Below are 16,256 nucleotides of genomic sequence, written 5' to 3' on the forward strand. Positions count from 1 at the left end.
CTTTCTGTTCTCCATTGCCGACAGTCAGAAACGTACACTAAATTTCTACTGGTAGAAGCACGGTTTTTGTACATAAGTTACGTAAATGTCAGCTCTTGGCATCATTTTAATGTGTCTCGTTTTCATAACCTGCTTACAGTTAAAGAGGAAGCGTGTTCTCATGTACACTTTTCTCGTAATGTATGTACTTTAGCTTTATGTCGTGCAGTCACTTCCCATCACATTCGCTTCACCACCGTACCCCTCTGACATCTACAGCTGAAATCCTGCTACCAACAGTGCTGACGCTTATGCATCACATTTCTAATTCACCTGTATTTTGATAACAACAGTAAATTCATACATCTGTGGCATTATTGTAACATTGTTACTTGCAAATAAACTGTCACATAATCTTTCTCTTTTAGTTAAATGCCATGTGATCACATCCCATGACCTTTGTTACACTACCGCACCACCTCTCTCCGACATAAGCAGCGAGAGGCCCACCGGCAACAATGACAACTCTTAACGAATTACATTTCTAACTCACCTGTGGTTTGAACAGGGGAAATGCATACATCAGCAAGATTATTTTAATTTTGTGTGTACGACTAGACTGCATTTAATTGCTGCAATAGGAGGTTCAGTAACGATACTCCATAATCATCTATACAGCATTTGATGAACCATACATCATGCCTCTTTCCAAATTTATTCCTGAGCCTTGTGATTGTTGTTATTTCTATCTGGCACACTAGCAAATTCACCAATGACTTGGAAGACATAATATTGTGTAGTCAGTATATTTTGTCCTTTTGGCAGCCTCCTCATAGGTGAAGTTGTATTAATTATAAAATAATAACACCTAATTATGTATAATTGAGTTACATACAAGTGAAGTTTAATTAACATGTTTTTAAGTTATATTTTGCTGAGACCTACATAAATTTATTTATAAAACAGAATTATGCAGAACTGAGATACGGTATGTAGAAACCAATCTCGACTATAGGTATATGTTTATAACATAGTAAAAAGCATTACTTGACAACCTTGTTCAAAAAGTGACAACAGTGCATGTGGTAGTATGATTTCTTTGCATCATGCAGATGTCCTTCTTCCAAGTAGATTGTTCTTGTTGATGCTGCAGTTTTCATATTATTGATTAATGGAGATAACATGTAAAGTCAGTATAGAAAGGAACATGAAAAAGAACATATTATAGAATAAACATGACAGGGCAGCAGTCAGAGAGCGAACAGTAGAAACGGGGATAGGAATTTTATGGTACGACTTTCAGCGTTCACCATCTGTGAATGAATTCAAAATTCTTCATGCAGCCAGCACCCAATTCTCATCTGTTTTTATGTTTCTTAACTTGAAAAAGAACAAGTCCATCCATTGTCTCCTAGGACCACATCTGCTCCTTTTAGCCTCTATAGTTAAGTCTAATATCCTCTACCGTCTACCTCCATGACCCCACAAATGATACTGCTCAGCTAGCCGCAATGCTCAGAGGTCATACACGGCACATTTTCTAATGGGACACCCCTTTCCCTGTGACTCTTGGCCATTAATTGTACCTTGTCTTTGTGGTAGCCTCTGAGTGAGCGAGCGAGTGAGTGAATGAGTGAGTGATTGAGCGAGCAAGTCTCTCTCGACTAATTCTCTGATCCTCTCCCTGCATCCTTATGGAATTGCTTGAATGCAGTAGTCTTGTGTCATCTGATTCAGTTGCTTTCAGAAGAACTTCTGTGGAGTGGCGTGTAATAGTAGTCTATTGCATGCAATGGACATGCTGTGACATTTTAAATTTTTTTAAAAAAATAATAATAATATGGCTTCAGCTGCCATGTGCAGGGATTTTGATCTGACACAATGTAGGCTGGTTGCATGTCAATTTTGATGTTCCATTTTACTCTACCGGATGGCAGAGAAACGGATTTCTCTTGGGCAATCAATGGTTTGTATTTATTAATTTTGTTGGGTAAACACCAGATGTTTTTTCATCAAAGATGTTTACGTGCCGACATCGTATAACGTGGTTTGGGATCTGAAGGATGACACTCTACTGCTGATCCACGGAGGGCATGAAATCATCTGCTGATATATCTAAATAAGATGTTATAGAACTGCACACACACATCTAATTAACCCATATAGGACCAGTTGACAGTATATTGTCAGGACCCCTTCATGTGCTAAAACACCAACTGATAATGTAATAACCATTTCTCACTTCATCTCGAGGAAAATGTTGGGATGCTACATTTCCCAGGGGTAGGCCACTTTCTTCACTTTCTTTTCTAAATGATAGACAAATATATGCCCAGTATAACACCACAATAATACATGTACTATTCTTTTATACATTACCTTGCCAGAGATGATAACCATTTTTTCTTCACCTTCTTGATGATGCAACGTCAGTAAAATTGAAGTCTGTACAAGAGCTACAGACATTGTTCTGTGTTTTCCCCACCTAACAGAGTGTTTCAACTTATTGAACTCTCCTTTGTGTGATCCTTTTGAGGCAGTTGAGTAGGTGATCCTTCCAAGAAAAGTTTGCGGTTATTATATGAGCTCTTGTTATGTCTGCAGGCTGGCCACAACCTGGACGTGCAACCTCTCAACAAAGAGACTGCAACCTCTTGTCACAGTTTACAAATGGCTGCACTGGCTGAAGAGTTGGCACAGCAGAGGGCTGAGAATGCAGCTTTGCAGGAGCAACTAGCCCGACAAGAAGAAGAACTGGAGCGTGTGCGTGGAGCTCTTGGTGGCCTCAGGGGGGACCGTGATCGTCTCAGGAAGAAGGTAAATAGTGGGATTATAAATTTCATGCAGTTCTCTAAGGATAAACCTTTACAAGTCAGGAGATAATGCAATCATCTGTTGGTTACCCATTATTCCACAAACCATTCAAGTTTGAATATGTGCCATCATCTTGCCGTTTGCCTCCTAAAGTAATGAGGCTTGCTAGTTAGTATGGTATCTCTTCTTCTTTTTTGAATCATGTAACTGCCACTTAACATTGCTTTTATAGCTTCATTATAGAAACTTTCCTGCAAATATTTACATCATTGCCAATAGTTTATGAATAAGGTGACTTCTTTCTGTACACCTATTACTTCCATACATACAACACTGTCCACCATTCATGCAACCAGCTGTCCTGGCATGACTGACCGTACTGAAATCGTTTATCACCTTTCTCCTAATCTATTCTTGTTTTTAACATGTTCAATGCGGATCACACGCTGGGCACATGACGCTACTTAAAAATGTAAATCACAGGTTTCCCGCATGGTAAGAAAGGCTCTAATTGTCACCCCGCACATCATGTAAGTCCAGTCTACTAGCAGATTAATCCGTAGCCATATTTGCGCATGTGTATTCCGTTTCCCGTGTATTTCCTCTCCAGAGTTGTCGTCATACGTCATCATTCATTTATGGGATCTTTGAGCAGCAAGACCACTTCATTGCGAGCTAAGACACTGCATTTTCTGTTTATTAATTCTTCAGGAGAATTACGAGTGGTTCCGCTTTTGAAATAAATAAATTCCACTACTGCAATATGTTCAGTAAAAGAACTGAACTTGTAATTGTCATTTATTCTTGCATCATATATGTGTATAACATGAAAGAACTTCTAATTGTTATTTATTCCTCATCACATTTATAAGTAACTTGAAAGAACGTGCAGTAATCATTTTTGACTGCGTCGTGATGCTTATGTTATAATTTTATTTATATGTTTTTTCTGATGGCCGACAATGTGGTTCCTTCAACATCATGAGACCTACCCAATTAGCCAAAGTATTTCATTTTTGTTTGTCAAATTCTGTAATAGAGAAGTGTAAATATGAATATATTTATGTCTGTAACATACTTTATGCATTTGTTTGCTATCCGCAGTAAATAATGCACAGTAATCTACCAACGCGCGTGGCGCGTGATCCGTCTGGTGACCAGTGTTACTTCTCGATTTCAACCACTGTGCGGGTCGTGCACCAGGCGCGTGAGTGGGATAAGTACGAGTTCAATAGAACTCGTCCTACCAACGCACAAAACTTCGATAATTACAACTTTTAAAGAGTCCCACAGAAATATTTTGTTCAGGTTGGCAGGTATGTCACACTCTGCTAATACGCAGTGAACGTGTTAAGTGGTTTTTAATGTCGCACTAACATGACAGGTTTTTGGTGACACAAGGATGGGAAATTTATAGGATTGGGACTATAGGTGGCGGTGACTTTTAGGGTATAGCCCAGTATTTGCTTGGTGGAAAAATGGGAAACCATGGGAAACCATCTTCAGGGCTCCCGACGGTGGGCTCGAACCCACCATGTCCTGAATGCAAGCTCACAGCTACACAACCCTAATTGCACGGCCAACTGTCTAAGTATATCTTTATTAACGAATAGAGATGCAGCATGATATTGCATACAAATGAAAAATACATTAACACTTTGAAGACGATGTCACCCCTCATGGGGTGACGGACGCTCATACAAAATATCATATGTCACCCCTCATGGGGTGACACGGCAGTGTGTCCAGGACTCTCAACTTTAGGCTGTCGCGCGAAACTAGCACTACCATTTGCTGCAGTATTGCATTGCTTCTTTACGTAAGGTGTTCATAGAGTGCAGTGCGGTGCCCATTCCTTTATCAGCACCCTGTGCATTGAGCAACAGACGGTGGAATTTCTCTGGGATTTGTCACCCCCTATGGGGTGACATATGCAACTATCAGAATTCAATTATTAATGGCACGGAAAATAATGTGGATTGGAGCTTATTATTGCTTTATTCTTACATACTATTGTTACATAACTTAAGAAATGGTTATTATTAGATCAATTGAGCTTCATTGTTCTAAGGAAAGTTAAAATTACAAAAGAAAACAACACAGATGATGATATATCATGCTAGTCATTGAATTTGTGGCATAGTATAAATGATATGAAAGAATAACAGTTTTTACAAGATACACATCACTTGTGAACCAACTCATAGTGAGGTTTGCATAAGAATGCTTTGTCTGGGCAATGTTTACAATATGTTGTTACTTTCTTCGCTTTCCTTGCTGCCTGTCGACCTCCAGTTTCGTTAGCCTCTTTGTAGCATATGCTGCAGTATTTCCTTCTCTTCCGTGTGGAATCTCCAGCCTTTTCAGTTTCTTCCGTCTCCACAAGGAGATGGATACCACGATTGTGACGAGGTGTTTCTACTTCATCCGACAAGCACATTAGTTCAAGAGCACATTTCTCCTTGAAGGTAGTTATAGACATTTTCTGCAGCTTTGGCACTGTTTGGTAGTTTCTGTATGCAATCCATGAATTCACCAAGCTCGTTCCAATTAGTAGTTCCGTCACTACCTTATGATACCAACTGACAGTTTTCCGAAGAGATGCATTATAGGACGATAGCTGATTAGACACATCAATGCCAGGCTTTGCTTTGTTGTAGTCAATAACTACGGATGGTTTGAAAATTTCCGTGTTACTCTTATCACGTTTTCCTGAGGATACAAAATCTAACTGGTGCTTAGTTGAGAGCATATAAACCTCTCGCTTGTCCATCCATTTCAGTGCTAGGATGCCATTATGTGATTCCTTAGCAACCATTTGTCCTTTCTTGACTCTTTCCTTTAGACCTGGCTGAAGCCCAACTCTATTTTTCCGCAAGGTACCAACCAGATGAGTGCGTCTAGCTAGGAGTTTATTCGCCAAATCAACTGACGTGTAGAAATTGTCTGTGAACAAAGTTAATCCACTGTCTAAATAAGGATCCATAAGTTCCATCACAACAGCTGTAGCATGTGGTAGTCCAGGGTTAGCAGTTGTCCCTTTGCTGCGTACACTTTTGTGGTATAGGTATAACCGTCTGTATCACATAGTTTGAATACCTTCACCCCGTATTTATGAGCCTTATTTGGAATAAACTGGCGAAATAATAGTCTTCCCCTGAAGGGGATCATAGATTCGTCAATGACCAATGTTTCCTGTGGCTCATTTAGTTCTTTGAAATTCTTATTGAGCTTTAGAACAAGAGGTGTGGTTTTATACAACCGGTCATGTCCTCGGTTTGCTTCACTGTTGAAATGCCAGAAGCGCAAAATCAGTAAGAACTTGTCCCGCTTCATTACATGACCCCCCAACATAGTTTTTATACAGTCTGTTCTTTCTTGACCAATAATTATGAAGTTTGGGAAACTGTGCTAAACCCATCCACATCAATAAGCCTAAGAACTTTTTCATGTCAGCACAATTGATATCAGTCCACTGAGTGAATCTACTCCGCCTACTCACACGTTTCCCTTGCAACACATTCCTTGCATTTTCATTGGTTTCATGCACCATCATATTGATGATATTGTCATTAACTATAGCACGATAGAAATCAACTGGTTCAGATTTAGCACTCAGAGGAAATTTTAAACTGGGGCTACGTGTGAATAAAAAGTGTTTCTGCAAACCTGAGAATGTTCCCCAGTAATTGTCACTGGCTGGTGATATGGTTGAATCATCGCACAATGCTGCACCGGAATCTTCGCTAGTGTCCTCACTACAAAAACTACTGTCCAATTCCGAGTCGTAAAAGGTGGCATCACACTGCAAATCCGAAATGTCAACATCACTTGATGCAGCACTCGAACAATTTTCAAGTTGTTCTTCTATCTCTCTATCGGTAATCATGGTTTACTCGACACAGAAACACATACAACATTGATTTAATTCTTGTCACACAACTGTAAATTACGAGGAACTCATAAAAAGCCGCGTAAACCAACAGTTCACAACACAGAGCACAGTGTTCCACAACAACAAAGGTAAAAATGGCGTCACCCCTGTAGGGGTGACACGCGCTTTTTCTGTTGCATTGCCAACCTAATAACCATATGTCACCCCAATAGGGGGACACAAAAATAGTAACTTTGAACATAAATTATGTCTTTGATTATCATCTACGAATGAAATTACGCTCATCCGTACCCCACAACAACCTGAAATATGTATATCGCATTTCCGCAGTTTACTGCGAAAAAAGCAAATGTACGCGTCAACGTTAACATGTTAATTAAAGAGGGACATGCCAGTAAAACAAAGATGGACTTGAAGATAGAATTGAGATTCAAAATAACTTTGCCTTACAATGGCAAAGTGAGGTCAGATTCTGACTGCTATCTTCATTGGAGTTGTACATGGATCCCTAATGATGATCAAATCAACCTCATCTGACAAAGTTCCAGCGCGTTTCCAGTATTCTTCTAATTTCTGTACATGTGAACAGTATCCTTCCCTGACTTCCACAGTAATGTGAGCAATGCCCTCCTTAGTGAGCTCCATAAGCTTTTTTTAATGACATTTCACCAGATACATTGCACTCTCCAACATAACGTTTTATGTTTTACCTCAGACCACGCTAATTCTGTGGGGCTTAGGTCATACATATATAGAGGGAATTGTACCTCAATTTGTCCATGTGATTGCAGAAGGTGGTAAGTTTTAATGATTTTCGGTTTCTTTATAAGAATTAGATTGTAGAGCTCTTCTTTCCTCATGTTCATATCACATGAAACTCCTTGCTGGTGTAACCATGAGACCATTTCATATTTTACAGCATACGGTAAAGGGGCCCTATTTACTTGTATAGTGTGATATGGAGCATTATTTAGAACCACAAAAGAATTAGGAGGCAGATTAGTTAAAAGCATTTCTCTCACCAAATTTTTAAAATGTTTGCTGTTCATTTGACCGTGGTAGTCTCCAATTGTTGTCCTAGCTTTGTAAATTAATTCTACCCAATCCAAAAATCCAAAACTTGAACATACGTGGATCATAATTAGCTGGTTCACAACATTTCCATTGGCACAAACACCTATCACTTCAGCACTTTACCAGCATCTATGAAATGGTTGTTGTCCACCCAGCTTTCTTTGAGGCATAATACCTGCTACTGTTCTCTGTGCAAGGTCTGAATGGTTCTTAATTATCTAGAATGCCACTTGATTTTACGCTTATCTACACATTTCTCCCACTTACAATCTAGTCTGTGTAAAATGAGCCTAAGAGGCTCTGCTTCCAATGGTAAGTCTGTTTTCCCTTTTACCATTCAGAATAGTTTACTGTAGCTTGGGACTGTTTTCTTTATTTTGTAAAATTATTGGACTGTTCACCATGTTACTGCCATGTTGTCAATGGTAACGTATCTGGAGCTTGATCTAGGCCAATGCTTTCCAGGTGTGTGCAGAGAAGATCTTGAACCTCTGTCATCACATGCTTCTTTGCTTGGCATCTGATATTAATCAGGCATACTGAAACACCAGAGCATTTTGCTGCTCCCTCTGTTGCATGAGGCAGCGGAAGTGTCAACTTTTTCTGGCGTGCTTCTTCGTCGCACATTCTCATGCTTTACTGTGGACAGTTCTACCTTTCTTCTGAACACTAGACATATTAATCACTAGATCACATATATTTTACACATACCAGTACAAGAAATCTACTGCCTGCTAATAAGAACAATCGCTTGCTCACTCAAAGCAACCAAAATGTTTACGATGGTTGGTCAACATGCCCAGTCAATAGGAAGCCGTGGAGCCATCTGCCACTGGTCTCTCTCCCTGCACACCACCAATACAGACTTACCCTGCAGAGCTTTGCTCGCGAATGGGGTAGTTGATCTGAACACTGAACAGTGTATGCATTACCTGCATGATGGCATCTCTTTAGTCTCCATCCAGAGAGACTGTATGGTTTAAATTAGGGGTCAGTTATGGCTTGTTATATCCCATAACATATGTTCCTTTAAGGGTGAGGTGAATTTCTCACAGTCTTCAGCTCAAATGAAAGTTTGAAGAAATTTGTGATGTAATGCTCCATCATATGTGCTGTTATCCAGTTCTATTCACTTCCGCATCAGGTATTGACATACTGGAAAGCTTCCCTATATGCAAGACTGAAACCTTGAGAACTGAATGGTTCTGCTGATATACTGGTCTGTAAACAGACTTTTAGGAATAGCTCTCATTTCCAGTACTTGTCGCATTGCTAAAACTTTTACACCAGCTCTTGCTATGTTCTGAGTAGGCCATGTTATTTAATAATATAAGCTGCAAATATGTATTTCAAGGCTGTGAAACAATGTTAACTCCATCATCACCTGCTTCCAGAAAAAGTACTTGCTCATATATTAGATTCCTGTATTCCAACATTTGTAGTTCATGTCTCCAGAGCATTTTATAATTGATCTTTCAGAATTGAAGGGAATTTCATTCCTTTTAGCTTCTAGGAATAAAAAGAAAAAATTCCTGATAAGTACTTAGTTTTAACTACATTTCTGCTGTTTCAGTTAACTATTGTAATTAGGATATGTCTAAATGCAGTTTATTGTTGTTGTCATCATCAGCAGTCGGTTTACTCATTGCTGAGCGTCGTGACCTCATTTCTTCACTTCATTCGAACATTGATATAGGAATTAGAAAGATGTTTTGTCTGGAGCATGACATTGTGTGGAAGAGAAACACAGATAATAACTAGCTCAGGAAGGAACAGAATAGAAGATGTTGAAATGTGGTGTTCCAGAAGAATGCTGAAGGTGAGATGGATAGATCGAATTACGAATGGAGAGGTACTAATACAAATTGGTAAGAGGAGAACAGTTTTCAAATTTTGACCAGAAGAAGAGGTGGAATGAGAGGACCTAGGACTTGTTTACTTTGTTTCTTAGGAAAGTCTAGAGAGTAAAAACAGTAGGTGTAGACCAAGGTATGAATATGACAAACAGATTAGAGTAGATGTAGGATGTAGTAGTTACGTAGAAATGAAACGGTTAGCACAGGATAGGGTGGGATGGAAAGCTCCATCCAACTAGTCTATAGACTGAGGACGCAAACAACAACAAAGGCTTTCCTCAGGGAGTGAGCCCAGGAGAGATACTGGTGAGGAATCGGTAGTCACTTCAGGAGGAACAGCAGAGGGAAGATGGAGATCAGGGAAGTGTTGCAGAGGAGGTGTGAGGCAAGACGAGGATAGGAAGAGGGAGGCAGAATAGGTAAGGGAGAGGGAGAGAAGGGAGGAAGAAGTAGGTTCTGCAGGCATCAGGAAGTTAAGGGAGACCAGGAGAGGAAGGGGATCTAATGAGGTGGCTGAGGCTGAGGCTTTGGTCATGGTCAACTCAGTTGTTAGGATGTGGATGAAGTGTGTGGAGGAAAGAGAACCGTGGTAGAGTGTTATCCAGGAATTAGGTTAAAGCAGATATTGGGGAAAATGGAAAGGGAAGGAGGAGAGTAAGGAGAAAGTGGTAATTTTCCATATTGGTAACAACAACGTAAGGCAAGCACGGATAGGTACTTACATAGTTGGGGATGTGTCAGATCTGGTTAAGGCAGCACAGGAGAAGTTTAAGGAAGCAGGGATTGTTATCAGTGGGATACTATTTAGGAGCAATATTGACTAGAGGGTGATCAAGAGATTTAATTGAGACTATGGAGTAGGTAGTGAGAAATTAAGATTGAGATTTGTAGACCCTAAAATGGGTGGGCAGGAGATAGGAGTTTGTGCTCTGATGTCCTTCACACTTGAACTGCAATGCTACATGTGAGTTTGGGGTGTGTTTAGAAGAGTTATAGGGAGCTACGTTCTGGGACATAGGATAGACTAAGGAGCATGATGACAGACTTATAGGTAGTAATATTGCTACTATTGTGAGTCTGGAAATTAATTTTCTACCAAATTCCATAAACCCATCATAAATCTGCCTGATATACATAGTACTAGAAGAGAGCAACAGTATCCATAGTTGATTACTCTGTACAATTAATGAGCCGACTGAAGGTTTAGAAAACTGCATAATCCCTATTATCAAAGAATATTAAATGCAAACTGCACATTTTTTCTACCTGCTTGCTGTAGAGGAGCACCAAACATTGTCAAAAATATATTGTTATCTCCCAACAGCATAATCGGTCCCAGAAAACGAAAGATTGAGATTGATGAAAGTCGCGAAGTGTGGCAGAATGCGATGAGTGTCTAAGCGTAAAATATGCACATAAACTAAAATACACTACATTATATGCTCTGTTCACATGAAATAAACTTAAAAAAACTTGCATTATATATGGATATGCCTAAAAATGACCAGTACACACCTGCGCTGAAAAAGTATCTATATTTAGAACCAGAAAGTCATGAAATGGTATCTAGTGAGTTTGAACTATATGAGAAATTTGTATTAAAGTGTTGTCTTTACTCATGAGGTTTTTAGGTACATAGGCATGTTGTTTGATGTATTTTGCATAGCACCTGTGTGGATTTTGTTCTAGATTCGAGAGGTGGAAGGTAGGCTACATGTTATGGGCTCACCTGAACACCATGCTACCTCTGTTGCTGCTCCTCAACAGCCACCAACTCCAGGTGGTAACATGGCTGTTGTGCCACAAGACGACATGCCGGTATGCAAAATGGCAGAGAGAGTCATGTTACGCAAGATGGATCGTCAGATTACTGGATCACAACTTGCAACATTTGGGGTGAGTTATGACATGCCAATTGGTTTGTTACGTCTAAATAGTAGGTGCAGTAGGGTCCAGTTAATAAACATTATAAGAAATTCCAGAATGATTTCCTAACCTAAATAAATGGTTCTGCATGCAATTTTCCCCTCTCTCATCCTTTTATTCTGAGATATTAAATAATAATATATAAATGGGCCAATGGTTAAACTTACTAAGATCTGGCAGAACCGGGCAATATCAAAAGCCACGAAGATGCGCTTGGTAGAATCACTAGTGTTCTCCGTCTTTTTGTACGGCTGTGAGACCTGGACCGCGAATGCTAAAGACAAAAAGCGCATTGATGCCTTTGAGATGTGGTGTTGGCGGAGAATGCTATGAACTAATGTTTCCATTCTGGACGAACTCTGCATCAAGAAACGCCTATCTTCCCGTGTGAGTGAACGTTACCTCCAGTTCCTTGGCCACATTTTAAGACGAGATGGAGAGAACTTGGAAAAGGTAATTTTACAAGGCAAAATTGTAGGCAGTAGACCACGAGGAAAAACAGCAAGCAGACGGATAGATCAGGCGAAGAAGATCACTGGGCTACCACTTCAGGTCATATTAACGATATGTGAAAACCGCTCGGGATGGAGACATCTTGTCAAGGTTGCAACAAGGAAATGATGGAGTTATGAGGTCACGACGCTCAGTAATGAGCACAACGACTAATGATGATATAAATGGGCAGAGGGAAACTCTGAGTCATTAAAGCTAGAGTTCAGACACTACTTTTCCTCCTCTAATTTCCAATAACTGCAAGTATTGTGATCATTCTGAGCATTTTGTTATTTGTTAGCTTATCACATATGAGGAATAAGAACATATCTTTTCAACAGCATTCGCCGAGGTCATATGACAACAAGCTTTTAAATTTCTTGAAGACCAACATTTATCCTGTTACAAGTTCAATCATCAAATTGACGATAAATTTGAACCTTTATAGACTCTTATCCACAAGGGATAAATAACTTTTTTACCAGATCTCATTGCCAAGAAAATCCTCAAATTTAGCTCCTAAGATTGATTTTCACGTCTTTCTAAGATTTTGGACATGATATATATATTTTTATTTTATTTAATATTTTAGTACTCTCTTTTCCATAATTTGAATGTATCTTACTATTAAGCACATGTAATTAAGCCATGTATACAAAGATTTTATATTTTATGATATTCTAATAGAGTAAGTTTTAAGTTTGTCAAAAATGTTCTAATAGTTCTTAAGTCATTATTTACATAAATAACAATTATTCGAGATTCAGATTTGGCTGATGATGCTCTATAAGGGAGCGAAACATGTCCCATATATAACTTTTTAACTAATGAAGTTATTTTAAATGTGACAACATTATAATGTATTGAACAGGTGGATTCATAATAAAACTATTATTGTATATGGGGAATTTGTCGAGGATGATTACCTCGTACTTCCTCTTAAAACAAAAATTACCACCACCATCCCACCTGAGGAATTTATTAGTTTCTGTCCTATTTCATATAACTTTATTAAGAATTTGAAAATAAATACTACTGAAAATACTTGTATGTCAAATGTAGAAATAGTTGAAACTAATTTTATCTCTGAAGCATTACTTTTGTTTCTGTGTCAGAATTCATAATTGAAAAAATACAATATCCAGTATCTGAACGCTGGGAATTTTGTTCACTGTAGCCCGATTGCAATTGCAGGTTATAGAAGTTGTGGCCAGTAAAGCTATGCATCTCCTAATTAAATTCTTTAGCTATATTTTATGCCTTAACTGGTGAAACCTAGTATTTCAGTGCACTGTGTCTTCTGGTATGGGATAGAACAAATTTGTTACTTTCATTGATCTGTTTCAGTCCCTTCCTTGAATTTGACATCATGAAAGTGACTGAGGTATGAGCGTATCTAGTAAGGCCATTTCTTATGCAGCCAGTCCCTGTTATGAATAGTGTTAAAATGTTGTTCATACGTTCGGTTGGTACGTGCGTTTCAGTGACCTTGGCAGGCTGATACGTAATAGCAACTTCTGGCTCGGTGAGGAAAGCCACGGGAAACTACCTCACTCATCATGTCCCTAATATGCCTCATCAGTGATGCTTAGGCTCTCTATGAGAGCTGATGGCAGAACTGTTGAGGATCAAACCAGCCTTCGGGCTGAGTACCCAACATACATCTATATTTTACTGATATTGTTTCCAGCTGAGAAGTGTCTGTTCAAGAGATGCTATTTCCATCTTAAGAAAGTTGTAGGAAAAATGCAAGAAATAAAATAAAATAAAAAAATAAAATAAAATGCACATGGAACGTACCCATGATCAGGTTTGGTACAACTTTTAAGGAATTACATCTTCCTGGTCTGGATTGCTCTCGGCAGTCGATAATATTCAACTGCTGTCATGCATGTGGACGTCATACTGATTTATTTTTTGAAAGTGAAAATGGCACGTTTCAAACAAATATAGGGGTCACTATCATCAAGGTCATCAGCTCTTCGACCTATATCTAACTTACCGGCAATAATTAATCTAACCTCCTTCATTTATATGGTCTCAGTGTAGTGTGCCCGCCTCTGTACCCAAAGGTCCCAGGTTCAATTCCAGGCCATGTCAGGGATTTTTACCAGGATCTGAGGGCTGGTACCAGGTCCACTCGGCCTATATGAGAACAATTGTGGAGCTATCTGATGGTGAGATAGTAGGCCCAGTCTGAAAAGCCAAGAATAACAACTGAGAGGATTCTTCGTGCTCACCACGTGTCACCTCATAATCTGCAGGCCTTCTGGCTTAGCAGTGGTCACTTGGTACACTAAGGCCAATCAAGGTTATAGCGCCATGAAGTTGGTTTGTTTTGTTTTCTTCATTCATATACTTTATGGCGATTTCCTTTTGTACATTGAAGATTATCTGCCAGCTGGCTTGAGTGAATATACCATATTAGGACATACATACATACATACATACATACATACGTACATACGTACATACGTACATACGTACGTACATACATACATACATTATCATTATTGACTGTTATGCCTTTCAGCATTCAGTCTGCAAGCCTCTGTGAATTTACTAAACGGTGCAACAATCCTCGATTTATAACTAGTGTTGTGGCCTCATTTAGTTCTATACCTCTTATCTTTAAATCGCTAGAAACTGAGTCTAACCATCGTCGTCTTGGTCTACCCCTACTTCTCTTACCCTCCATAGCAGAGTCCATTATTCTCCTAGGTAACCTATCCTCCTCCATTCGCCTCACATGACCCCACCACCAAAGCTGGTTCATGCATACAGCTTCATCCATCAAGTTCATTCCTAAATTAGCCTTTTTCTCCTCATTCTGAGTACCCTCCTGCCATTGTTCCCACCTGTTTGTACCAGCAATCATTCTCGCTACTTTCACGTCTGTTACTTCTAATTTGTGAATAAGATATCCTGAGTCCACCCAGCTTTCGCTCCCGTAAATCGAAGTTGGTCTGAAAACAGACTGATGTAAAGATAGTTTCATCTGGGAGCTGACTTCCTTCTTACAGAATACTGTTGATCGCAACTGCGAGCTCACTGCATTAGCTTTACGACACCTTGATTCAATCTCACTTACTACATTACCATCCTGGGAGAACACACAACCTAAATACTTCAAATTATCGACCTGTTCTAGCTTTGTATCACAAATCTGACATTCAATTCTGTTGAATTTCTTACCTACTGACATCAATTTAGTCTTCGAGAGGCTAATTTTCATTCCATACTCATTGCATCTATTTTCAAGTTCCAAGATATTAGACTGCATGCTTTCGGCACAGTCTGCCATTAAGGCCAAATCGTCAGCATAGGCCAGACTGCTTACTACATTTCCACCTACCTGAATCCCTCCCTGCCATTTTATACCTTTCAGCAGATGATCCATGTAAACTACGAACAGCAAAGGTGAAAGATTACAGCCTTGTCTAACCCCTGTAAGTACCCTGAACCAAGAACTCATTCTACCATCAATTCTCACCGAACCCCAATTATCAACATAAATGCCTTTGATTGATTTTAATAAACTACCTTTAATTCCATAGTCCCCCAGTATAGCGAACATCTTTTCCGTCGGTACCCTGTCATATGCTTTCTCTAGACCTACAAAACATAAACACGACTGCCTATTCCTCTCGTAGCATTTTTAAATTATCTGGCGCATACTGAAAATCTGATCCTGACAGCTTCTCTGTGGTCTGAAACCACACTGGTTTTCATCCAACTTCCTCTCAACGACTGATCGCACCCTCCCTTCCAAGATGCCAGTGAATACTTTGCCTGGTATACTAATCAGTGAGATACCTCGATAGTTGTTGCAGTCCTTCCTGTCCCCTTGCTTGTAGATAGGTGCAATTACTGCTTTTGTCCAATCTGAAGGTGCCTTACCAACACTCCATGCTAATCTTACTACTCTATGAAGCCATTTCATCCCTGCCTTCCCACTATACTTCACCATTTCAGGTCTAATTTCATCTATTCCTGCTGCTTTATGAGAATGGAGTTTATTTACCATCCTTTCCACTTCCTCAAGCGTAATTTCACCAACATCATTTTCCTCCTCCTCATGAGCTTGGCTGTTCGCAACACCACCAGGATGATTTCCTTTTATGTTGAGAAGATGTTCAAAATATTCCCTCCACCTCTCCAGTGATTCCCTGGGATCTATTATGAGTTCACCTGAATTACTCAAAACACTGTTCATTTCC

General features: G+C 39.4%; 1 protein-coding gene across 3 annotated transcripts in view; it reads left to right on the plus strand.

Moving 5' to 3' along the window:
• The window catches only part of LOC136863922 (colorectal mutant cancer protein), an 809,530-nt gene that overhangs the window by 726,310 nt on the left and 66,964 nt on the right, over window positions 1-16,256 (plus strand). For all 3 annotated transcript variants that reach the window (XM_068226110.1, XM_068226109.1, XM_068226108.1), the window contains exons 7-8: window positions 2,584-2,796; window positions 11,308-11,514. In XM_068226110.1, the coding sequence (XP_068082211.1) occupies window positions 2,584-2,796; window positions 11,308-11,514 (420 nt within the window). The remainder of the gene's footprint in view (window positions 1-2,583; window positions 2,797-11,307; window positions 11,515-16,256) is intronic.

Source organism: Anabrus simplex, chromosome 2 (assembly GCF_040414725.1).
Source record: "Anabrus simplex isolate iqAnaSimp1 chromosome 2, ASM4041472v1, whole genome shotgun sequence".
Taxonomy (NCBI): domain Eukaryota; kingdom Metazoa; phylum Arthropoda; class Insecta; order Orthoptera; family Tettigoniidae; genus Anabrus; species Anabrus simplex.